Source organism: Echeneis naucrates, chromosome 9 (genome assembly GCF_900963305.1).
Source record: "Echeneis naucrates chromosome 9, fEcheNa1.1, whole genome shotgun sequence".
Classification (NCBI taxonomy): domain Eukaryota; kingdom Metazoa; phylum Chordata; class Actinopteri; order Carangiformes; family Echeneidae; genus Echeneis; species Echeneis naucrates.
Genome location: NC_042519.1, coordinates 22,361,600 through 22,386,778, shown reverse-complemented (window position 1 = coordinate 22,386,778; position 25,179 = coordinate 22,361,600). Strand labels below are relative to the sequence as shown.

The following is a 25,179-nucleotide window of genomic DNA, read 5'->3' as shown; positions in this document are numbered from 1 at the left end:
TCTGGTATGTAAACAAACGGACACGATCAGATTCATACGTCATCATTATGATCACCGAGGGTTTCTGCAACTTCCTCATTTGAGTGAAACGTAGAAGTTAACAAAGGTCGTCGTTTTGAAACGTATTTGTATTGACTAATGACACATCAATATTAATTTAATGGATAATTAACATTGTATGCCTAATTTCGTAATTGAACCTTACATAGTTGTTTAGTTTGTTGTTGTTTTTTTTTAATTAGCACCGTCGGCTTTTTAACGTTAGCTAGCATTAGCTAGCACTCGCTATTTCTTGTCTGCGAGATATTTGGGCACCGTTTCGGACACATAACAGATTGTAGTACACAATCGTGTGTGTAATATTGTGATTACAACGTGTCAATTTACTGTCCATTGTTCTAAAGTCCGCCTGTCACGCGCAGCACTCACCGCATCCACGGAGGCTGCCATCTTGTTTAGGCAGCGATGTGACGTCACATTTCAAATGCCGTTAAGCTTATTACATTTGTATGATCTCTAAATGTGGTGACTTGAGCAGCACTGTGGTCGCGGGTTCGATTCCCGGTGTGGCCAGTTGTCGAGGTTAATTGGTTAATTAGCGACCCCCCCAGGACCAAGGCCGAACCAAACCAAACCAAACCAGACCAGAGACAGAGAATCACTGAACATACGTATTATTCAGGGGACCCCAGAATTGGAAAATTACTTTTCCAAGTTAAAATGAAGCAGAATATATTTTGAATCGGGAATTTATGTGTTGCGCTGCATAAAATGCAATGTATAGAAAAGAGTAAAGGACAATATCTTATCTTTTCTAGTGATAAGAAAATTGCTGTGAACAGATGTTTTGTCACTTCAGAAAGATAAAGATGTTAACAAGTAGCCTTCCTTTATTTATTTAAAGTTTCAACAAACAAAAACTAAGAACAAATTTAGGCAATTTAAACTTAAAAATTATGTGAAATCTTGTGAAAATGTTACTTAAATATAGTCCATAAATAAATTATTTTTTTCGACTGACCTGAGATTTTTCAGTTTGATGCAGTTAGTCTAAGTAAAACATAAAAAGAAGGAGAGAGTAAAATTCAATAACCATATTAATAATAATCAGTAAATTCCCTCAGTTTTGCCAGTAAAAGAAACTTGTATCTGCAAGTAAAGTGTACACTACTTGATGATCACACTTTCCTGGGTTTTCCCAACAGCAGACGTGTTGATTTTTAGTCTGTCCAGGTTTTTTTCTCTTCATCTTTGTTGTCATCAGCTGATGAATCTGCGTCTGAAGGAATTTTATCCTTCTGCAAGACCAGGAGTCTTAACCTGAGAGAGACATCCTGCTGCATCTTCTTTAACATATAAATATGAAAATTTAACAACCCTTGGCTGTTTCAGTTCTAAATGCCAATAGCCACCACTTGTGTTTGTACAGTAGCTGCAGGCGGTGGTTGGTGTGTGAGGATCACAGAGCTGCTTGAAGGACAGGCGGCGCTCTGCTCATAAACGTCCAGCCCTGAGAGCCAAGCACCAATAAACAGGCCGAACTAGACAGAGTGAACCAACTTAACAGGCTGCCGCTGATCTGAAGATCTCAGCCATCAGTCTTTTCACCTGAGAGGACAGAGCTGCCTTCAGACCAAAGTCCTGCCCGCAAGTATCTCAGGGAGGTGGAGGAAGATTTAGAGATGGCTGACGTCAGTTCCAATCCACTTTTGTTGTAACAGTCGTTGTAATTTAAGTTTAGCTCTCTGAAGTCCTCTACAAAGGGGAGGAGGAAGCAGGAATTTTAGTATCTGTCTTGCCATCAAACAAAACAGCAAAATTACAAATCTCAATTAAAAGGCACAAAATGACCACAAAAAAACAAGAAATCAGAAAAGGGATGCAAAATGTTCCACAAACTCAGACCAAAAGAGACACATAATGACCTAAGCAGGAGGTTTATTTTCTAAAGATCCGAGATATGAAATATTCACATAATTGCAAAAAGAAGTGTCAACAGCTCAGCCTCAGGACTGCTGAGGTGCTCCGTGTTGCATTAAAGCCTGAGAAACACTTTGAACTTCCCCTTTTTTACCTCCCCGGAGGCTGGAGGGAGACGTGTGACGGATGTTCGGGGGAAAAAAAACAAACATCTCACTAATTCAGATGTCCGACTAATTCCTCTGTAGGAGCTCCGTGTCCCGCCTCCCCAGGGAGGCTTAAATCAGCGTTTCTGTGACAGCACTTCTGTGGCAGCAACGCCCCCAATCAGCACCTAATAATAACCCCAGTCAGCAGAGGTCAGCTCCTCCTTCAGCTCTGCAGGAGGAAGAGGAGGCTCCTCTGCTTAAATAAACAGATGTTTGGAGCCTGACACATTCAGTCAGCTCACAGCTAACGTAATGAAAAATCCTCAAATCATCGTTTAGATGGTTGAATTTTAACGGCCAACTCCAAAACGTCTCAAACTGGAGGCTCAGCGAACTTCAGTGGCCTCCTGAGTCTGCAGACTCGGAGGCTGTTCGTGTGAACGTGGAGCCTGAGATAAACCAAAACCCTGCAAACGAGACCGACCCAGACCGCTCTGGTCTTCGGTTCTGTTGTCAAACCACGAAGATCTCCAAACTTACAGTGGACTTTACTCCTGAAGGTTTTCAATAGATTTAGTACTTCCACTTCCACGTGTAATATTCCAGGATATATTTCACCTTTTCTACCTTTCCATTCGGTCCATTTAGTGGCACATTGAAAACAGCTCCTGATCCCCAGAGGAAGAACCGCTCCCCGGCTTCCATCACCGTTTACTTTAGTTTGTGACTCCTTCCCTCTGTGGCGACGTTACAAACAAATAGTACCTATTTTAATTGTAACCCTAACCCTAACCCTCAGCAGAGTAAAAAGTGCAGGCTGACTTACAAAAGAGTTATTTTGTTGTTTTAAATTTGACAAAAATCAGAAAACTCAATAAAAAAAAGTCATTAGCAGAATAATCCAGTCTCTTATTTTATACGTCAGCCTCTTAACATTCAAAAATGTGTTTTTTCACATATAAGACTTTTAAGCCCCCCACCACCGCCAGGCTGCAGTCTATCAGAATAAAAGCAGGAAATCACGACTTGTGCCAATTAAAGCTGCTGTATAAACTTTTATTCTGGTTTGTGTTTTACTCTTCATCAACAACAACATGAATAAATTTATTATGCGTTCAGCCGCCGCCTCCTCCCACTCCCACAAATCTACTCGGCCGGCACAAACTGCAAAGCCTCTCTAGTCACCTTGAAATTTCCTCTGCTATTTTCCAATTAAAAGCTTAATAGCCCTGGAGAGCGGCTTCACGTGGGGAAGTTTACCGGGCTCTTATTGTCTAAGCCTCGGCCTCGGATCCCATTATTTGCTTGAATAAACCTTTTTTTACGGTCAGAAATGGGCCCCGGCTTTGTCCGGTGTTATGTTTCAATGCCCTCTATTAGTCCAGCAGAAGGGACATATCAGCATCCTCGACATAGTTCCCAAAGGGTTGTGTGGGGTTTGTTGTTTTTTTTTTTTCCTTTTTTTAATACATGTAGAGACCTAATCATTTAAGTTATGTACGATTGTGTAAAAGGTGTGCGGAGGCTGAGGCCTGCAGGCAACAGGGAGGGCAAAATTACACAATGTCCCACCTGACTAAGATGTGTGGGCAGAATCAAACACACACTTTTCACATCTGTACGGTGTTTTCTGTTTAAAGTCACCTTGAATGAGTCAAATCTACATTATGCTCAGAAAATTAGTCTTTTAATGTCCAAACATTTTAATTTTCTTTTTTTCCTGCACGTCTGACTGTGAATATCAAAGTCAACATCTTTTTATGAGTATTTCATGGAGCTGTAGAAGCTTAAATTACGTCTTTGAATCTGAAAATTGCAACCTTTTAATTGGTAAAATATACATTTTATATGCACATTTTTTAGATTGCTATTAGAAAAAGGTTGTGGGTACGTTACGTCTTTTGGTGTCCTAAAAATGTTTCCCCTTCATCTATTCATGGGGCTTTTTATTTTTCTCTCCACATGGACAAAAATGTTTATTTGTCAAAAAATTTTAAACAAAAAAATTTGACCTTTTTATTAAATTTTCATCTTTTAAGTTTCTAAAAAGGTGTTTGTCCAACAGATACAACACCAACGATTTAAATATCTTTACATTTCCAACTTGAATTTTCAAAATGTAAAAGGTATTTTAAATATTTTAACGTCTCTGCAAGTTGATGCCAAAAGAAACTTTTTTTTAACCCTCTAAATGCTGATAAGCACAGGAACAATCCTGGACACACAGAAGTTTCAGTTTTATATTCAGCTGACATTTCAGAGATTTATGATGCTTCTGCTTTCCATTTCAATTTTATTTTATTGATGCAACATTTTAATTGTTGAAATGTGAATTATAGGCCTCACATTAAATGATCCCCGCTCAGTTTTTCTGTAAAAGGTCTCGTCAGAAGTCTGTTTGTGACGACAGCAGATGAACATCAAGAATTAGATTTTCATATTGCATTTCTTTTTCTTTTTCCTCCACCTTCAGCTTTTAAAAAAAAACGTACTTTTGCATTTCCTGTTTTTAAAGTCTGTGAATGAGATGTCAGCCTGCTGAATATATACATATATATGTTTATGATGCTCTTCAGAAATTAAATTACATTTTTTTTTGTTTCACCATCAACAAAAACAGAATGTTTTATGTGCTTTTATAAACTGACTTCTGTCTTCAGTCTCATGGTGCAGCTCAGCTCTGATAAAGAAATCTTTAATATCCAGCTGTGATTTGTTTCCACAGGACCAAACTGTTTCTAGTCTTCATTTTAAAGGAGACTCCTCCAAAACCCTCAGAGAGTTATCTGCTCCTCCCTGGCAGTTTTTTTTCTGTTTGTGTGCTGTTGTTGTTGTTGTTTGTTTTTTTGCAGGAGCTTTGACGCTTTGAGTATCAACGTTTGGTTACTCGGCTCCATAAGTGCGTGTCATTCTGATGCATATCTGAGCTGTCAGCTGGAGGAAGGTGGATCCTGCTCCTCCTCCTCTTCCTCCTCCTCCTCCTCCTGTCATGGGTGCAGCAGAGCAGCTCCATCCTTTCTGAGTCCTGCTGACTCTCCCGCACCGCGCTGCGCTGCGCACCGCACCGCACCGCGCCGCCGCCGCAGCAGGATGAACGGCTACGGGTCGCCCTACCTGTACATGGGGGCTCCGGTGTCTCAGCCCCGGGCTCCCCTCCAGAGGACCCCAAAGTGTGCCCGGTGCCGGAACCACGGCGTGCTGTCTTGGCTCAAAGGTCACAAGCGCTACTGCCGCTTCAAGGACTGCACCTGCGAGAAATGCATCCTGATCATCGAGCGGCAGCGCGTCATGGCGGCGCAGGTGGCGCTCCGGCGGCAGCAGGCCAACGAGAGCCTGGAGAGCCTCATCCCGGAGTCCCTCAGGGTGCTGCCGGGCATCGGCGTGCCCGGGGCCGGCGAGGGGAGCCAGGGCAGCCCGCCCAGGACGGAGGAGCTGGAGCTGAGGTGGAGCAGCTCGGAGCCGGTGCCGGCCGGAGCACCGACAGGTAGGACGGAGGGATTATTTCACCCAGATGTCACGATGGGACACTGAAATCAGTTTTAATGGCTACAGGTGATAATAACAAAGATTATGGCAGCACCGACATCCACAATAATCCTGTTTAACGTTTCAAAAAATTATAGATATAATTAAAAAATGCTATTTTAATGACGAACATGGAAATGTTAAAATAAAGCTGTTCAGGTCCATCCAAAAACAGGTTAACATGGTCTTTATTTTAAATGTTCAGATATAAATGTTAACACTTTTCAGTACTGAGTATTTAATATATTTTAACTGATTCATTCACACTTTGGTTGCTTTACATTGACTTCTGAATGGGATGTTACAGAAATTCACTTTAGGCCAAAATGCAGGAAAAAACTTAAGATTGAACAGAGATAAATAAATACATCCAAAAGGTGCTGAACTGTTTTATTATTTTAATATGTTGGTTATTTTAATAAAAATCACAGTCTATGGCAGGATGACACAAATAGATCAACTTGAGTCTGTTAAAAATTTTAATTGGGTTTTCTTTGCTTAAATAAAAAATAAATGATTTTATGTATTATATTTTCTGTGAGGCTGCAGAAACAAACAAATAAGAAACCATAAATTATTTAGTTCCAGTTGTTTTGATTGATTTGTTTTTTGTTGTTGTTGATGTTTTTATTCTGATGCTGCTGGTGGGTCTGAAGTTGATTTACTTCAATAATGAATAATTTATTCCTGAATTAGTCTGTCTGGGGTCAAGAGGTCATTCTGGGTCAGCTGTAGTTTCCTGATCTGATTAAATGAACAGTAGGTGAGTTCATAGATAATAAAACTGTCCTCTGACTGGACCAGCTCAGTCCACCAGGTCGGGTTAGATCCCTGAAGGACAAGTTGTCAATTACAACTGTGTATTCATAATCACACACCCTGTCCTGCCTGTCTGGTCCCGCAGAGCCGGCTGAGGACGGTCCGGGTCCGGACGACGCGTCGGGGCCCGAAAACGGAGGGAGCTCCAGCGAGAAGGAGCAGGACCCGGTCAGCTCCCCGGAGGGCTCCAAGCCCAACTCCTGCTACACCCCGGAGCCCCCGGAGCCCCCCTCCGAGGAGAGCCTCCGCTACGGCCTCCCCAAAGCCGAGAAGGAGGCCAAGGCCGACCCGCTGAGCCCCCCCGAGCAGAGCGTCCTGATCGAGGGGCCGTCCGGCTCCATCAGCCTGCCCTTCAGCCTGCGGGCCAACCGGCCCCCGCTGGAGGTCCTGAAGAAGATCTTCCCGGCCCACAAGCCCCCGGTGCTGGAGCTGATCCTGCGGGGCTGCGGGGGGGACCTGGTGGGGGCCATCGAGGTGCTGCTGTCCAGCAGGGGGCCGGACGGGAGCGCGCACGGCACGCACGGCGCCGACGCGCACCCGGACGCGCTGGTGCTGCCCTCCAACGGACACCTGTTCGAGCACACGCTGGGCTCGTACCACCCGGTGCCCCCCTCCGCCAAGTGGTCGGTGGGCTCGGCCTTCCGGGTCCCCGAGTCGCTCCGGTTCGCGTCCGAGTCCGGCCCGGGCCCGCTGGGTGTCCCTCTGCAGCACCCGTCCTTCCCGCAGCCGACGCGCTACCCGCTCATGCTGCGCAACTCGCTGACGCGCAGCCAGGGCGGCCCGTTCGTGCACAACGACGTGACTCTGTGGAACACGGTGGCCCTGCAGCAGCAGTACCAGCTCCGCTCCGCCGCCCAGTACGTGTCCCCCTTCTCCCAGGCGGCCCCCGCCGGCCCCGGGGGGTCGGTGTTCCGCGGCTCCCCCATCCTCCCCCCGTCCAGGCCGGCCGAGGAGCCGCGCGTCAGCATCCAGGAGGAGAGCTGCACGCTGGGGCCCAAACCGGGTCTGTACTCCCCCGATGAGGACTACGAGGAGCGGTCCGACTCGGCGGACTCCCGGATCCTGAGCTCCTCCACCTGAAGGGGCTGCAGCTGGACTAACGCAGCAGGAGAACCAAAAAGCCGTTTTCTTCTGAGAGGACGTGTGTGTGTGTGTGTGTGTGTGTGTTTTCTTCGCCTCTCGGTTTTTTTTTTTTTTGTTTTGACCTTTGACCTTTGACCAAACGGATGAATGTAACATCGTGATGACCGACCGACTCACTAACTCACTCCCTCACATTATTTTGAAAATCCGCCCTCAGTTTCCTGTCAGCATGTTTATTACTGTGAAGACTAAAAATGTAAAATCATCTCTGCATGTTTAGAGAATGCCAAATAAACCTGAGCTGTCCAAATAGATCAGACTCCTGTCCTGAGTGTCAGCTCTGGGCTTCGTTGTTGTATTATCACTATTATTATTATTATTATTATTATCCTTTTCCCTCTCCTCATTATTATTATTATTATTATTATTATTATTATTTATTATTATTATCCTAAAAATTTAAGATTCAGGTGCTGAGAAGATTTACAGATTAAATATGAAAACTTTAAATTAAATCTCCCATTAAAAAAAAAACACCTTATTAAATGACATTTTGTAAATTTTATTGGATTCATTGCTCGTTTTACGGTCTGCATTAAAAAGCACTAATATCTGTTATACTCTGTTTATTTAACTGCTGCAGAAAAACGTCTGATCTCTCTTATGAATATTGAGCAGTGGCACTCAAAGTAAATTTGTAAATTTGACAAACGTAAATAAAAATCAGCTGGCTTTTTAACTGAAGAGACGTTTATTTAATGTATTTTTTGAATGAGTGTCAGAGTCATTTCGTGGATTTGGCTGATGGAGGTTCAGCTCGTTAAATGATCAATAAGGTGAAATAACTTTAATTGATTTGACCTAATTAATTAGATGAACGTGTCATTATTATATATTATATATAACCTCATTAATCAAAGTTAGCATCAGAAAATGTATAAATTCATCATCTGGACACAACATATTTACATTTTTCAGATATTGTGAGTATTTGATTTAATTTGATTGTGAAACTTTTTTTTCCTTGAGCACGTCCTTCCTAGCTCTGTTTCATTTTTGCAGTTTGTTTCCACCAAAACATCCGATTCGGACTCAGAAAGTGAAGTTCACTCAGTTTGTTGCTTTAAATCTGAAAACAGCTGGATGATGGTCGGGGAGAAAATTGTGGTGAAATTTAATCAGAAGTAATTTCTGCATTTTAACTTTAATGTCTTCATCTTTATTCTTCTCCACGTCTCAGAGGTGAATATGTGACACGGCTGAAGTGTGGAAGTAAAATCTAACTAAAGCGGCTGCTTAGAATAAAAAAAAAAGTTTGATTGAGGTGAAAATACACACTTGTTTTGTAGCCTACACAGTTTGGACGCACAAACCAGCTGGCATCAATTCATCAGCATTAAAAAAACAAACAAACAAACTAAAGAAAACGTATTTGTGTGCAACCACAACAAAAGTTAGTCATGATTTTTGTGTTACAGTTTTTTCTTTGACAGTTTATAAAATGAGTCTTTGGGTGGTTTCCAGCTCCATCGCAGAATAATTCATCTTTGTTTTCAGAGACAGAGAAATAGATTGTGTTTTGATGTGACCTTCACAACATCAGAGGTCATTCTTATTTCCCGGCTCTGACTCAGACCTGTCGAATGCTGCTATCTAGTGGTGCAGCTGCTGTATAACCAGCTTTTCTGAGCCCAAACGCTGAAACTTAAAGGCCTCCAGAGATTGAAAACACAATCCAAGTTTACTTTTCTGCATTCTTCAGTTGTTTACTTGATATTTGCCGAAGTCGTGTGAAAAAATGTAGCATTTTCTTGACTGATTCTTTCTTCCCCAAGAAGCCATTCTCACCTCATTTGAAACGGATCAAAAGCAATTTTAAGAATCACCGAATTGTCCATGAAATAGAGAAATCCTGTGCTGTGAACGTTTAGGTTTATTTTCTGTCTTTGCAGTTGGGAGGAAAAATAAACGTGATCACGGCCCTTCAGGTTCGGTCATCAGCATTAAGAACACAGATTCGATCAATAAATTTAGAAAGATCGGGTTGATGAACGTCAAAATGATTACAGATGTGTGTGTTTATCATCTGAGGTGTGTTTCCTCCGTCCAGGCTCAGGACTTCATCTTATTTTGGGATAAAGTCTGACATCCAGTGGACATCAGGAGAACGTCAGCTTGGTGCCTTTTATCAAATAAAAGAAGATCTTCATTTAAAGTTCAAATCTGCTGCGTTAACTGTCAATATAAATATAATATAATATAATAAATAATTAGAAGCCAGCGTCGCCAACAATCAATACAATTTAAGAATTTCCCAGATTTAAATTCCAAATCATTTTGCTCTTCAAAAACTTTTTCCACTCCTCGTCTTTTCACAGAAACTTATAGAAGTTATTCTAAGAAACGCTTTAATGAGCGATAGTTGGCAGGAAACTAATCTAATTTTAATTCCTTGGAAGGATTTTATTTTTGGGATGTTCTATAAAACCTAAACTTAACTGGACAACAGAAAAACTTGAATGTGTTTAAACTGATGTTTAATTCTAATAAAAATTCATTTAAAGTGTGTAATGATGCAGCAGAAACAGGACAGATGGATGTAAAAGCTTCTTGGACACGTCCGCCTGTTTGTTGCACATCAGCCATCAGAGGTCGAGGTGTCGGGCTCCTCCGGACGGAGACAAATGTCGTCCCGCCTGGTTTTGTCTTCAGCTGCATGTGTTGTCAGTCCATCAGAGGCTAATTAACATAACAGGATCCCCGGCTGCTCTTCTGTCTTTACACAGCTCTGGTTACACTTTACGGCCTTCACGGCGGGACGCGTCCAACAAGATGCTGCTGTTTCAATCAGCAGCAGCAAAAGTAAGCTGGACAGCGTGTGAGAAAGTGTCCTGACGTGTCCGTGTCTCAGGTTGTGGCCACTTAAAAGGATCAAAGTGAGTGACGGTTTATTTCAGACGGACACGACAACACGCAGATTAGTTCACAGAAGTCACAGGATGGAAAAGCACTTCCTTCACACTGATGCGCCAGCATCCCGAAGATACACAACTTTTCAGGTGAAAAGGAAGTTTTGTTTCATGAAAAACTTATTTCAGCGACACTGACAGTCGATGGAAGGACTCAAAGACCCCTGAAGTGACGGCTGAGACAGCTGAATCCACACAGGACTCCCTGAAAAATGATTCTAAGGAATCTCTGTGAAGGTAAGAGGGTTGGAATTGTATCAAGAATCCCCAGAAACCTCCTCAAGGATTTCCAGACGCCTGCAGAAACCCAAAAGTGCATCAAGCGTCACTGCTGAAGTCCTCCTGCTGGAATCCCTCTGAGGATCTCTGAAACCCTCCGAAACCCAAAACAACTCCTCCACCGAAGACCCCAAGTCCTGTTCAATCCAGCAATGTCTCATCAGACCCGAAGGTATCTCTGGAAAACCCCCAAGGACCTTTACTACCCCGTAAAGATAACTGGAGTGCCCCCGCTAAGTGGAAGACACCTGAAATCAACTTCAGGAGGTGCAGAAGTTTGCAAAGACTGAGTCGTGGTTCTCCAAAGACCTGCAGGATCGCCTCAAATACTCCCAACCACCTAAAAATCCACTTGGACTTCTTTCAGATTCCCAAAAAGATTCAGTCATTCCCTGAAACGTCCTATAAGACCACTGAAGCACCTCAGGAGGCCCCACGCTGCTCGGACACAGACAACACATTTCACCTGGAGGGTCCCCCCCCCCCCGACATCAAAGCATTCCTGGTGTGGAAACAGCAGCGCGAGGTGGCCGCTCGTAACCTCCGTCATAAATTAGGACGAAGTGGCAAATAAAGCTGCACCTGCAGGCCTGATGTCTTCAGCTTCAGCCACACGGAGGAACCGGCGTCCTCGTCTGGACAGAAGAAGACCGGCAGGCCTGATGCACAGCAGAACACTGCAGGACAGAACTGTGATGGATGTTGACATTATTTTTGCTTCCACTACATGAATTTATTAGCTTGATTGTTTTGTATAGAAACCAGAAGACGACTGGAGGTTTATAGTGAACTTGTCAGTCAAAGTTATTTAAGAATTGATCACTTTTTTTTTTTTTTTTTTTTGCATCTTCGAGGCCTGTTTGAAAATCTAAAAAGAAAATAAACAGTTGGCACTTTTCTTTGGTGCATAACAAAAATGAAATCAAACCTTTTGTCTTTATTTCATTAAAGTCAAGCAGAGCAGGGTTGAACGAAGACAAAAACAGGCTCTGAATGCAACACACTTTGTTTGTCACTTTTACATCACAAGGAAACGCACAAAAGGTTCACGTCTGCGGTTTATATTCAGCGGCCCGAAGATCCCCGACTGTATTGTCTTGTCGTCAGTTCCCATGGAAGTCAGTTGGCGCTGAGTAAATTCTGCCATCGTCAGCCTTTTCACTCCGTAAGCTGCAAAACAAAGAACCCAAACGCAGAAAGTGGTCCACATTCCTCTTTTTAAGTCCAGGCCGCACCCACAGATCACTTCCCTGCATAAACTCCACCACGTTCAACCTGAACTTCATGATTTCTGTCATTCTGATGGAGCTGATGAAAACAAAAAGCTTTTTCTTGCACATTTTGGTGAAATCGCAACGTTAAAAAAGGAAAAAGCTCATTTAAGTTTTGTGTGTGTGAGGTTATTTTTGCTCTGGGTGGTTTGGCATCAGTGTGAGATTCAGGATCAGTTGAAGGTTAAAGCTGCGGGTGTGTGATCTTATTTTGTGTAGGACTCTCCTTCGTGCTGACATACTGGGGTTTTTTTTATGAGGTGTGATTGTTGTGAAAACACTGTAATCATCTGCGGTTACTTCTGCCCGGAGGACGGACTGTAACAACCTGCATGACGCATTTATCACCTGCTTACCTGCTCGGCTGCAGGGCAGATAAAAGTGTGATCTGTAAAATACACCGTCTGGCAGAAGCACAACAATAAAAGCTGAACAATCTCTGTCATGTTAAAGACACTCTGCTCTCTTTTTTGGTCGTTTTGATGTCAATGATATCTGGAATTATTGCAACAAATGAAAAGTTAGAATAAAAAGAAAAACATGGAAAACTAATAATCTGCTAATTTGACTAGTTAAACTACTCAGAGGAGACATTTAACTGGAAGAGTTGGGATAATTATGTTTATGTCAGTAAATGAAAATTTCTTTTTTATTATTTATCAGCCTGTTGGGTAAAACTGAAGCCTGCTGAAGTGAAATAAGTTTCTTTTCTGATGGTCGTTCTGCGTTTTTATTCACCTTCAGAAATCAAAATCCAGATCTTTGATTTACATTCAGATCAGCTGAAGATCATTTTGTTTCTCAACAATAAATGAACCTTTAGAGGAAAAGAGATTTTATGGGAATAATATTTTCTGAATACGAACCTTTCTTATTGCTTCACACACAGAATGGAAACAAAACATTTCACGACAAGTGAGCAAAACGAGACAGGAAACAGTGTTTTCAGGTTCTGATGTTCCACTTTTCAGGAACGCTTTGTTGAGCACAAAATTAAATACGACATCCGAGGTCATCCTTAAAAAAAAGACTGAATCCATCAGTTAAAGGAGCTAAAGCTGCCTGATGGTTCAGTGTAGTTTGTATTAATGTTGTGGGGTGATGAAACAAACTGTCCACCGATTCTAAAATTTACAAACAGATATTTTCTTTTCTCTGCTCCAGACCAGGTTTTGCTCACTCAGGTCAGATGCTCCTTATTTGTTCAGTTAAAAAAATAAATATAAAAACAACCAGCAGCTATATATCCCATTAGATCCTGAAGCACTGACCTGACCTGTAACACATTACCCATCATGCCTTGTGCTCCTTCTATGATAAAACAGATCCCAAAATATTTTAGTTTTGAATTATTTATATATTTGATGAATAAGTAAACAAAACACTTAAAAAAAGAAAACTCTTGAAAACGAATCAAAGAGCTTTGAGAGTTTTAGCCCCGCCCCCTCCGGATTGACAACTCGCAACCCCATTGGTCGGTGCGTGTGGCGGAGCAGCCAATCAGAAGACAGAGAGCGCAGACCGAAGCGGTTCATAGCAGAAGGGTCGACAGAGTCCGGCTCAGATCAGAGACTGGACCAGATCAGGTCAGAGTCTGGATCAGAGCAGGTCAGAGTCTGGATCAGAGACCGGACCGGATCAGAGTCTGGATCAAACCAAACCAGAGACTGGATCAGACCGGACCGGACCAGAGACGGACTCACTATTCATCAGAACAATTAACGGCCAATTAACGTCCGGACCGGATCCACTCCGGTGAGTTCCCAGCAGACTTCAGAACTAAATCATTTCTCACCTGCACGTCCAGAAAGACCCGATTATTGGCCCGTTAAAACAACAACAGAACCACTTTTATTTGGTTTCACTTTATCTGTGTTTTTTTTTTTTATTCAGGCTTCAGTTAAATAATATTCAGCCTGTTAGTGATTCTGAGTTTTTATATTTCTATTTAAATATTTACACATAAAATAAGAAATGTGTGGACAGTGAGAAGAATTTCTGGACCGCCTCTGCTTAATTATTTTAATTTACATTTAAATTTAAATAATTTAACGAGTGCTAAAACACCCCAGCAGCGTGCTTGTGTTTATTTTATTTTGGATTTGTTCCGATGCAGAATCAACATGTCGGAGTTTGAGATCGACGTGGAGACTTTGGAGACGGAGAGCGACGACCCGGCGGACTCCTGCAGCCGGCCCGGCTCGGCCCCGCTCGGCCAGGCCGCCTCTGAGGACGACGAAGGCCGGGCCGAGGACAAGCCGGGCCCCAGCGGCCTGTGTCCCGGGGACCAGAGGAAGCTGAGCCGGACCCCGAAGTGCGCACGATGCCGCAACCACGGAGTGGTTTCCTGCCTGAAGGGCCACAAGCGCTTCTGCCGCTGGAGGGACTGCCAGTGCGCCAACTGCCTGCTGGTGGTGGAGAGACAGCGGGTCATGGCGGCCCAGGTGGCCCTGAGGAGGCAGCAGGCCACCGAGGTGAGTCCGACACACACCAAGAAGAAGTCAGCATCTTCAGCTTCATCTTCATCTTCATGTTAATCTTCATGTTCAGCTTCATTTCATCTTCAGCTTCAGCTTCAGCTTCAGCTTCATCTTCATCTTCATCTTAATTTTCAGCTTCAGCTTCATCTTCATCTTCAGCTTCAGCTTCATCTTCATCTTAATTTTCAGCTTCATCTTCATCTTCAGCTTCAGCTTAATCTTCATCTTCAGATTAATCTTCATCTTCAGCTTCATCTTCAGCTTCATGTTCATGTTCAGCTTCAGCTTCATCTTAATCTTCATCTTCAGCTTCATCTTCATCTCTCCTGCTGTCCTTGAAAGCAGCATTTAGTGTGAATAAAAAAAAAAAAAGAAGCTGAAATATTCATTTTGTGTCTTTAAATCACAGCTTCTGATTTTTTTTTCCACTCTGCAGCCTTTTATAATATTTAAAATAATAAACGGTGGAATTTTCTGTTCCACACATATTTACATAATTAGATTTTACAATGATAATTAGAGGTTTTTTTTTTTTTTTTTTATTTGAGGCAACAGAGCAACAACCAGCAGAAAATATTGTTTTGTCTCGACAAAGTCGATCAGACTGACTGATGACTGAAATTTTCCTCCCACATAAGAAATAATTCATGTTTACTTAGGAGCTTCTGATGTTACTGTGAAAAACAGTGAGAACTGTCTTTAACTACACAACTTAATATTGTGTAAAGGACAGATTCGTGGAGTGTGTGTCTTTGTGTTTTTGTGCGTTTGAATGAGCTGCTGCACAAAAACGCAGCCCGTCAGCAGATGTGTTTTCCTCGTTTCCTGGCCTCGTGTAACTTTTCTCCAAAATATCCTTTAAGTAATTTTTACATCTCTGAAATCTCTGCACATATTTCTGCCCGTCTGTAATTTTAAGATAACTGAAATGGCAGCGCGTCATCAATAATCCTAAAATGATCTGAAGTTGGTTTTTATAGCTGTAATAAAAAAAAGTGCCGTATTTTGACGCAGATATAAGATGGATGAGAGCGCTGTGACAAATCAGATATTATTTAAGGCTCAGGGATCAACTTTTTTTTTTTTTTTTAACTCACAGGATAAAAAAGGAATATCTGGGAAACAAATTCCAGCAGAGAGGAGGACGATATATCAGCGACACATCCGACCGTCCACCATGCTCGCCAAAAGCATCCTCGAAGGTAACAAATCTGACAGCGAGAGACACGTCTTATTTTTTTTGGACGATAAGTTTCTGATCTTTTTTGTGTTTTGTTTTGTGTGTGTGTTCCTCCTTCTCTTGGGTTTTCCCTCTCTCGCTTTAACTTAATACCCTTTTCTCTTATGGCTCGTCTCGGATTTCTTCTTTCCTTGAACAGACATCAGGACTTGCTAACATCTGTAAGCAGTTGCTTGTTTAGCTTTTTGGCACCACAACATGCTGTTTGTTGTGTCGTCCGTATCTCGTCTGCACTGTTGGAATGGGAGAGAAAAGTGTAGCACTGTTGCATGTTTGTCAGCGGCGTGAACATTTCTGAGTGCATGCTTGGCATCACCTATAATCCAAAACACATTGAGTGTCATAAACAACGCATTAAATGGTGGTTTCTTTTGATGACAGGATATCGTCCGGTGCAGTCTGATCCGTTCCTGGCGGCCAACACGTCTCTCCCCCCGCCGCTGAGCGATCGCATGAGAAAGAGGAGAGCCTTCGCTGACAAGGAGCTGGAAACCATCATGCTGGAGCGGGAGTACAAAGAGAGGGAGCTGATGGAAAACAGCCAGGCGGCCACGGCCTCGCTCATCTTCCCCAACAGCATGGTGCACCACGCCGCCGAGTACGGCTCCTACAAGACGGCCTACTCGCCGGCGGCTCAGGTGGAGCCGCAGCCCAAAGATGTGTGCAGCTTCGTGGGGCCGAACTGCCTGGATCTGCCCATGCAGTACCCGGCCGGCTCGGCCAACGTGGAGCTCATCTCCTCCAACGTCAGCGTGGCCACCACCTACCGCCACTACCCGCTGCAGCCGTCACGAGGCGGCTTCATGATGTGGCCCCGCGGCGCCGCCAACCTGGGCGACGCCCTGCTCTACCAGCAGTGCCTGTTCAACGCCACGGCGGTGCAGAACATGAAGCCGGGCGCCATCTGGGAGCCCAAGGTGATGCCCACCGAGAGCCAGCCGCCCGAACACGAAGCCGCGGACGCCGTTGGCGCTAAACTGGAGGGGTCCCGGGCCGCGGCGGCACAGGACTCGGTAAGCCCTCCACAGCGGGTCGATCCCAAACCCCCAGGCGTCGCCCACGGAGGGCCGGGGGAGTGCTCCGCCTTCTCCCCGCCAAAGAGGAGCTTCGGACAGTCGTTCCCCAACAACTCTGCGTCCCAAAACTCCGGCCAGGTGCTGAGCAAGCTGAGTAAAGACAGCGTGAGCGCCAAGCTCTCTATGAAACTCAACTCCTTCCACTCGCTCCTCCAGCACTCGCTGAGTGAAAAATCCAGCGCCGGGCCGGAGCTCAGGGCGCCGTACTGCAGAGAGCTCTTAGAGGAGGCCGCCCGCAAGTTCAGGGACGGCTCTGCCAAGGACATACAGGCTGTAAAAATGGCCGACAGGTACGCCAAAGACTTCCTGTCCAAGTCCGTGGGGACCAAGACGGCATCCGGAGAGTCTTTGTCCTTCTCGGTGGAGGCCATACTGAAAAGACCCGCCCCCGCCATGAGTCGAGCATTCCATTAACGTCCATTAAGTGTCTTTTCTTGCACTATAAATCGCAGGTTTGTCTCCGAGGACATGGGGGGACATCCGTCACAACAAAAACTTAACCGCAGGCACTGCATCAGAAAACAGACCAGCAGCTGGAAACTATTTTTCTTTTCTTTTCTTTTCCCAATTTAATATTTATGTACAGTATATTATATTTTACATGTGCATGTTTAATAACTTTATTGTGTAGAGTATTTAAACATTATCCCGATGTTTTCCTCATGTCAATAAACTTTATAAGACTGAACTCTTTCCATAAAAAGTCTTGGATTTCATTTTCTGCTCACGTTGTGCCGTATTTAACTGTGAACAGGTTTTTTGTTTAGGTCAGGAGTTAGTCACTAATAAAACACCTGAAGGGTTCGGGTTGGTAGGTCCAGTTATCAGAAACAGCTCAGAACAAAAAAGCCCAAACCAGATCAGAAGAAAGAATAAGTCACAGGCTGATTAAAATGTCTGTGTACACTACTCAGATTTGGTCAAAAAAATTTTTGAATGGTTGAAGTTGGCCACACGGTCCAGTTCGTGCTGTTTTACTTATTTTTGCTTCATTTGAATATGAAAAAAGGAAACTGGGATATTTTATTTCTAGAATACAGCGGGAGAGTTCGTCTGTTCTAAAACATTCCTTTCCTGCAGAGTGTGTGTGTGTGTGTGTGTGCTGAAAGACGGCTCCAAACGAGCGTTTCAGATGAGCTGCAGAACACTGATCCGTGCAGTAATGAACAGGATGAGAGGTTAAAAGAGGAAAGCCGGCAGTCTTCTTCGTTTGCTCGTCGTGGATCTGCAGCTCAGACACTTGACTCTCTGACCGCGGCTCCATTGTGGATCTGTCATCCTCCTCCTGCTGCCTCTCTCACTGCCTACTCTTGTTTCTGTCTCAGTGAGGGCCAACTTCCATTTTCTGCACAGACGTCTCTCCACTTTAGAAGTTTTTTAGTTTGCAAGTGAAGTTGTGCTGGTTAAGTTTAAGTCAGTAAAGGTATAAAAACGCCAGATCGACTTTTTCATCCTTCTGAAATGAGTCTGTTATAATTATTCTGATTCTTGTTAGTGAAGAAATCTTCACTTCCTCAGCACACATTGTTTGGATGTTAATATAAAAAAATATAAAGCAAATATTGTGTTGGTGTTGTAATTGAGAGGTTTGTGCTATTTGGTCCAAATCCAGGACAAACCCGGATCTGACAGGCGGGACTAGGATCTAATTTTAATATTAAAATGTGGGAACTCATAACAGCAGCCAGTGCTTGACACCTCCTCGGTTAATAGCACTAAAATTACAAGTTTTTGTTTACACAACTATTAAAAAAAAAAAAATCTTCAAAGTCACAATAAAACCGTGCAAATAACGATTAAATTGAATGAACCTGCTTCATTAACATCATCAGGGGATTTCCTCAAACTGCTATTTTAAAAACACATTTTTATGTTGCAGTTGTTGTGTTACTGAAAAGGCGAAACTGAAGAAGACAAAGATATTCTGACAGACTTCAAACTGAGTCTGACTGATTTCAATAAAAATATTCAAATCTGCTGCTGTGGAGCCAAAAATTTATGATTTCTGTTTCAATTCTTTGTAAATATTCTAACATTTTGATTAAAAAAAAAAAAAAAGAAAAAAAAAAAAGGGGAAATGTGTGTAATTTTTTTTAATGTTTTTTTTTATTTGATGAAAAACTGGCACAATAAAATTATGGACTTTCTTGAATGACAAAATATTATCAAGATCACAATCTGATGAGATTTTATTTTCATACCTTGTGAACATAAGTCAACGTAAACATACAGTAAATATGAACCGTCCACTTTATTATGATCAGAATAATTACAGTAATAATTTTCCATTCTCTTTTTTTTTTTGCCCCCAAGAATCAAATCTGGAGCTCTAACAAACGCACAATGAAGACATTGTTTTGTCTGCGACTTAGAACACATCTTGCTGTGTGTGTGTGTGTGAAAGTGAAAGTGTGTGTTGGTGCACTGACAGCAGTTGGCTGCGGAGCAGAAGGCGACAGTGTTTGTCCGGACTAACTGCCACTGATAAGTATCTGCTGAAGTCTGCGCTGCCTCGTCCCCAAAGTGTGAGATTCAACGTGTCAGCAGAGCGAGCGGGATTGTTGACTCACCCTTAGCTTCAGTGCCCCCCCCCCCCCCCCCCCCCCCCCCCGTCTCCTCCCCCCTCCTCACCCCCCACCGGCCTCTTATCAGCAGTTGCAGTTCTCACAGTAGCATTTTGTTTGAGTGCACAGGTGTCATTTGCTATTTAGAGACTTCAGTGACTTTCCTTCATGCTGTGATGTTGAGAAATGAGAGCACACACACACACACACACACACACACACACACACACAACTGTCTGGGAATTTCGTGGCTCTAGTTTCAAGACTCAGAAAAACAAAAGGTCCAGAGGTCACAGCGTGTTTGTTCCTCGGTCGACACTTTAGGCAATTTCTCTTCGTCTTTTATTTCACTTTGGACGAATTCTTTATTGTCAAATGTGAAAAGAAACGAGCTCGTCGATTCCTCCGGAGTTTGAGCATTAGGTGCTATTTTCCTTCGTCATGCTGACATAAATGTTCTTACCCCCCCACCACGGTGACACAACAGCTCCATTCTTCTCCTGCCCAGATAGCATTTGGCTGCCCTGCCTGTGGCTGTGGTTGGTTTATTGCTTTATCATGGCCAGAGTCATCTCAGCACACACACACACACACACACACACACACACACACACACACACCTACTAACCCTTCTCCAGGTGTTGAGCCGACCTCAGCGTTGCTGTTGTCACGCCACCAGCTCCCGGCCCGTCTGACACGCTACAATCCTCCTCTGCACATTAAGAACCTATTAAGCGCCTCAAACTGGAAAATTCACACGGTGGCCTTTTATTTTGACTCTGGAAATAAATGGCACAAGCTGTATTTTGCGCCGGCGGTCAGCGGGCGTGAAGGGAGGGGTCGGCTCTCTATTCATTTTGGCCCGCCTGGTTCCTCTGGTTCGTACCAGCAGCAGCAGCGTTCCTGCATTCCTCCACCAGCAGACTGTAATCCAGTAAGAAATGTGTAGCACTGCTGCCTTTTTTTTAGACAAGTAGCTCCCATTTAATTACCGTGTTGTCTTGGCTGACAGGCCTGGGGGAAGGGGGAGGGGGGCAATAGGGGCAAAAAAGGCCTGGGAATATCCCCAAACACACACACACACACACACACACACACACACACACACACGATGCACTGCGTTTTGGTTGTGTGAGCCGTTCTTGGTTATGCTACAGAAAATGATCTCATCGGTTGGCCAACGTCGGTTGGCTGACCTGGAAAGACGAGTTTGTGCCAGAATAGTGCCAAATGCAAATATAAGACAAATAAAACTGATAAAGCAAAAGTTCAACACAACAACGGAGTGAAAATTACGCACTGTGACGCACAGACGTTGACTGATTGTTTGTTCAAGGTTGTGTTAAACAACAACCACAATAATACTGTGACAAATCCGCCTTTAACTTCACGGTTTTCTGTCAAATACATCAGATTTTCCCAACTTGGTTATTGTTGCTGAAAGAATTTATGGTGTTCTTATTATATTAGAAACTATAAATACCAACAATAATAACACGTTCATCAGGATCCATCAAAACGGATCAAATTCAAATAAAAGTGAAGAGACGTCTAAAAACTTTTAACAATAACTTGACAAAATGGCAATAAGGTGAACTGGTGAACGATTTACTATTAACACAAATAAATATGAACAGTTTGAAATGAATATACAGATAATTTTCCCAAACATTTTTATCATGAACACGTTTCAGACGAAACAATCAGCTGAATGCTGATTTATTTGTGCTCCTGTTTGTGTCGTGTCATTCGAGCTTTTCTTTTTCTTCTTGTTGGCAACACAAACTGACATTCGGGGCCAATAAAAGGCAACACAACTGAGCAGCCAGCCTGCGTCTCAGAGTAAACAGTGAAGCTTCTCCTCAGGTCCATAAAACAATCCTCCTGAGCTCCAGCTCCTGAGGACTCGGAGCTGCCTGCTCAATTTGAAACATTCACCTGAGGATGAAGGAGAAACGCAAATTCGGCTACTTCAAGTCCAGATGAGCCCCGCATTTGCAAGTTTTATGCAAATAGTTGTAAATCTTAGAGCAGCCAGTATTTTGTATTCTTAAATCTGTATATATAATCTTATCTCCCTTTTGGTTTTTTGAAATCTTCCATCGCTGACTTCTCTTCTCTTCTTCTTCCGTCTCTGTGACGATCTTGATTTTTCCTGATTTTTTTTTTTTACTTTGAGCAAACATTGCCGTCTTCTCCATCTGCTCGTCTTCTGCAGGGAAATTTGCCAGTCTAAACACGCATGTAAATGTTATGGAAAAACGCTTTTGTGTTGCATTGTCACCCAAAGATAATATCATGCCCCCACCGCGGAGATGTACTGTCACTCTGGGCCGTACGCGCAGATTACAAATGTTATTTTTGTCAGGGGGGTTGTTGCCTTTGCAGGGCCCCCTCCCTCTCCGCTCCGCCATCATTCACAGCACTTCTGTGCAGATGGCAACTGTGGCGGCGGCGGCGGCGGCGGCCCAGCGGCAGGTAGACGCTGCTGCAGATGGTGCAGGTGTAATTCTGCCAGCAGGTTGACAAATGGACGCAGCACCTGGCTTACGCTAACTGGAGTAAACGCCACGATTGCCAAGGTTAACACTTAAAAAGCCCTGATTTGCATGGGCCTATACAAGTTTATACAAATGTCCGCCCCCACCATGCAAACAGAGACGTCTATGTTTAGATTGGGATGTGCAGTTGTTGTCATTTACTGCTGGGTCATGGAAAAAAAGCCAACACACTCAACTATTCTTTTGAATTTCGTACAATACACTTTCCGTTTTTTAACTGAAAACACCACAGGACACATTTTGTTTGGCGCATAACCCCCCCCACCCCCCCCTCCTGGATTCACGTGTCAAAGTGTTTTAAAGTAAAATATTCTGGTGAATGTTAATGATGATCGATTGCCCCACTTTATGGTTTGTTATCACGTTGATAACGAGACCATGAACTCATCGGGAAAACGTTTACTGACAAGTAGGGACATTTTCCCATAGACTTCAACACGACCGACTTCTTGAGATGCCCCCTGATGGTCGTTAGATGGAATGCAGTTTTAAGATGTTATATTTGTAAAAAACAACAACAACAAACAAACATTTTGTAATTCGTTAAATCGTGTTCACTTTTGGTTACGCTGATGACGCGTCTTTGTCGTCACTTCCTCGTGTTGTGTTGTCTCTCCAGATGACAACAAAGAGCTGAACCGGAGAACTCTCGGCCCGCTCTGACTGCCTCGCTGCTAAAACAGAAACAGGCTGAAATGAAATCACCGAAGTGTCTCCAGCTTTGTGTTTCAACCTTCAACAAGTCATTTTCTGAATTCATTTTTTTTTTGGATGTGCAGCTGGGAGGCTGTCGTCATCGTCACCAACTTTCCCGATGACTCCCGTTTCCTGTTTGAGGCGGCTCATCGCCGTCGCATGCAGGGACACATTTCCAGTGTGAGAGATGGATTTAATAGTCTGTCCTCAAACTGGCAGTCAAACCCCAGACTGGAACTTCCTGTGTCTGCGAGGACGGAGCGGGACACTTTTACGGGTCCATCAAAATCTCCTCATCTGGATCGGTGCGCGCCTCCATCACGCACACGCCGCCATTAACGCTATAGTTGCTTCCAGTTGCTTCCAGTTAAGCGAGCGGTGGGTCACCTTTAAACCTCACAGATGTGTGAACCTGCTTCAGCACGTGACACACACACACACACACACAGTGACTGGGTTTTAGAGCCAATGCCAGATTAAATGTTCTGTTTATGTACTGTGGCCATAAATAAGGGTTTTGAGTAACACGTTCGGCCGAGACCTGCGTTCACGTCTCTGCATTCACAGCGAATTATCACCTCATCTCATTGTTTGAGACTGCGTACGCCTCCAGCTCGTCTGTGCAACCAGAGCCGGAGTCGCGTTTTAGCGTTTCTACGGCAGAAAACAAAGTCAGAAGCGCGTTGAAAGGGGGACGACGGTCTGCGTCAGGAGGGAGGAGGAGTTCAAAAGGCGGAACGGAAGAAAGAAAGCCAAAAGTCAGTCCATCTTTACTGTGTGTTTATTCTCGTGTGTGACGCTCAGTCATTTCTTCACACATCATTTCCGGATGTCTCCGGCAGGGCGAGGCTTTAACCTTGGAGCTGGTCTGACAGAACCTGTTGCCACTGTGACACTTTAGTCCTGTTTAGTCAACACGGCCTGTGCTATTCTCTCTGTTTTCACATCAACACATTTTGTTTCCTGTACAATTCAGTGTGAAGAAACTGGTTTCCATTTCTTATCTGGCCCCCGTGGGCTGAAGAGGCTGTGTACCCTTTCTCCCGTGCAGACCGGCGTCTTCTTTGGGCTTTTCGTGTCTGCGACGCTGAAATGCTCTGGTGTGATTCGAGTATTTGTCGTTTGAATGTGTCAGCTTTTGCTTATCTGCCACCAGATTGAGACCAAGTCTGCTTGCAGAGTTAAGGGATGTTGTTTCTTCTCGTGAAGTATCATCTCACACGTAAACACGACCTTTATGAGCACTGAATTGTTCAGGAGGAACATTTCTTACGAGGATTTCGGATTTCGCCCCGGAGGTCCGAACCAACCGTGAACGTCAAGGTCCCTGCTTCAGATCCAGGTCATGACCCGCCGTATGTGAGCCAACAACAAACTGTGCTCAGGCTCAGGAATGTTTTAGAATCAAACTGTTAGTGTTTTCCGGTTTTCGGCCTCTGCGTGCGTTTAGCACATTAAAGTCTTCAGTTTGAGCGTTTTAAAACACTGTTGGTCTTCATCTCTTCAAGTCCGTTAGCTTCCGTCGAGTGCAGGACTCAGATCTTTGTTCGTTCAGCAGCAGACGAGTCGTTTTAGGATATAAATAAACCTTTTTGGGACTCACAAGCACATTCTGCAGCGTTTAGAGTTGCGCTTGGTGACGATTCGTTTTTAGTCACGTTCATTGACGCCGACGGCCAAATTGAGATCTGTTGTTTTCCATTGGCTCGTTCTTCTGTCAGAAAGTTCATCATCTTCTTTCTGAAATACTCAGAAACACCTCCCATAATAAGCTACCTGAACTTCACATGTACTCATCAGATTTATTGCCGACATGGAATATCCTGAGTGATTAAGTAGAGAAGTCATCGCTTCGCCTGCTCCTCCGCCAACATCAAACTGTGACCGAAGAAAGGAGGGAAACCGAAGTGAGCCCCGTCCGGGCCGAAGGTGCCGTATGTTCCCGGTCCTGGAGATGAATTATTACCGACTACACGTTAAAAAAATCCCTGTAAGTGATACTCATCCTCAGGTTTGCCTCGGTAGGAGAAACCCAGCGAGTCAAAAATGAAATCCAAAGCCGGGAGATGAAAAATAAAACCTTCCACACACGTTTGACTCTTCCTTTAAATTTTTACAGAACTTTTTTTTTTTCCAGGCTACATGAAAGTGTTTTATGGGGAAGCGGAGGGACGCGGGGGGATACCACCTCTGAAGTCCGCTTGGGACGCTTGACTCATCCAATACATCACCTGTAAGTCTATCTTCGGGGAAGCGGCCTTTGAACGGGGCCATCGCAGATCTTCAGAGCGTCTTGCCTCCTGGTTGTGCGTTCTTCAGCACTGTACAACACAAATCACACATGTCACCAATGACCTCACTGTATACAAACAGAATAAACGCACAAAGCTTATAACCCAGAACAGAAGGACTCTGAAGGGTTGTTGAAAGTTTTAAAATCAACTTTGGAAATTTGATTCAATTACGTCTCAGGATAATCGATATAAAGTGATTATCAGATAATGAAGGTGATTGTCGGCTGAATTGTGTCTTTGTTTGTGTTTAAAG

The 25,179-nt window shown here is 43.8% G+C and overlaps 2 protein-coding genes across 4 annotated transcripts; both read left to right on the top strand.

Moving 5' to 3' along the window:
* Positions 1-5,107: 5,107 nt before the first annotated feature.
* dmrt3a (doublesex and mab-3 related transcription factor 3a) lies at positions 5,108-7,977 on the top strand. 2 transcript variants are annotated; one of them, XM_029509969.1, is made up of 2 exons: positions 5,108-5,553; positions 6,499-7,977. In XM_029509969.1, exons 1-2 carry the CDS (start codon positions 5,160-5,162, stop codon positions 7,491-7,493), a joined length of 1,389 nt encoding a protein of 462 aa, XP_029365829.1. In that variant the 5' UTR covers positions 5,108-5,159; the 3' UTR covers positions 7,494-7,977. The 2 variants fall into 2 exon arrangements, with proteins under 2 accessions (XP_029365829.1, XP_029365828.1); XM_029509968.1 differs by having other exon boundaries at positions 5,108-5,582; positions 6,501-7,977.
* Positions 7,978-13,587: 5,610 nt separating this feature from the next.
* Positions 13,588-17,926, top strand: dmrt2a (doublesex and mab-3 related transcription factor 2a). Of its 2 annotated transcripts, XM_029510450.1 has the most exons (4): positions 13,588-13,770; positions 14,132-14,489; positions 15,595-15,697; positions 16,117-17,909. In XM_029510450.1, the coding sequence occupies exons 2-4, from the start codon at positions 14,139-14,141 to the stop codon at positions 17,223-17,225; spliced, it is 1,563 nt and encodes a 520-aa protein (XP_029366310.1). In that variant the 5' UTR covers positions 13,588-13,770; positions 14,132-14,138; the 3' UTR covers positions 17,226-17,909. The 2 variants fall into 2 exon arrangements, with proteins under 2 accessions (XP_029366310.1, XP_029366311.1); XM_029510451.1 differs by lacking the exons at positions 13,588-13,770; positions 15,595-15,697 and having other exon boundaries at positions 14,200-14,489; positions 16,117-17,926.
* The last annotated feature ends 7,253 nt before the right edge of the window (positions 17,927-25,179 follow it).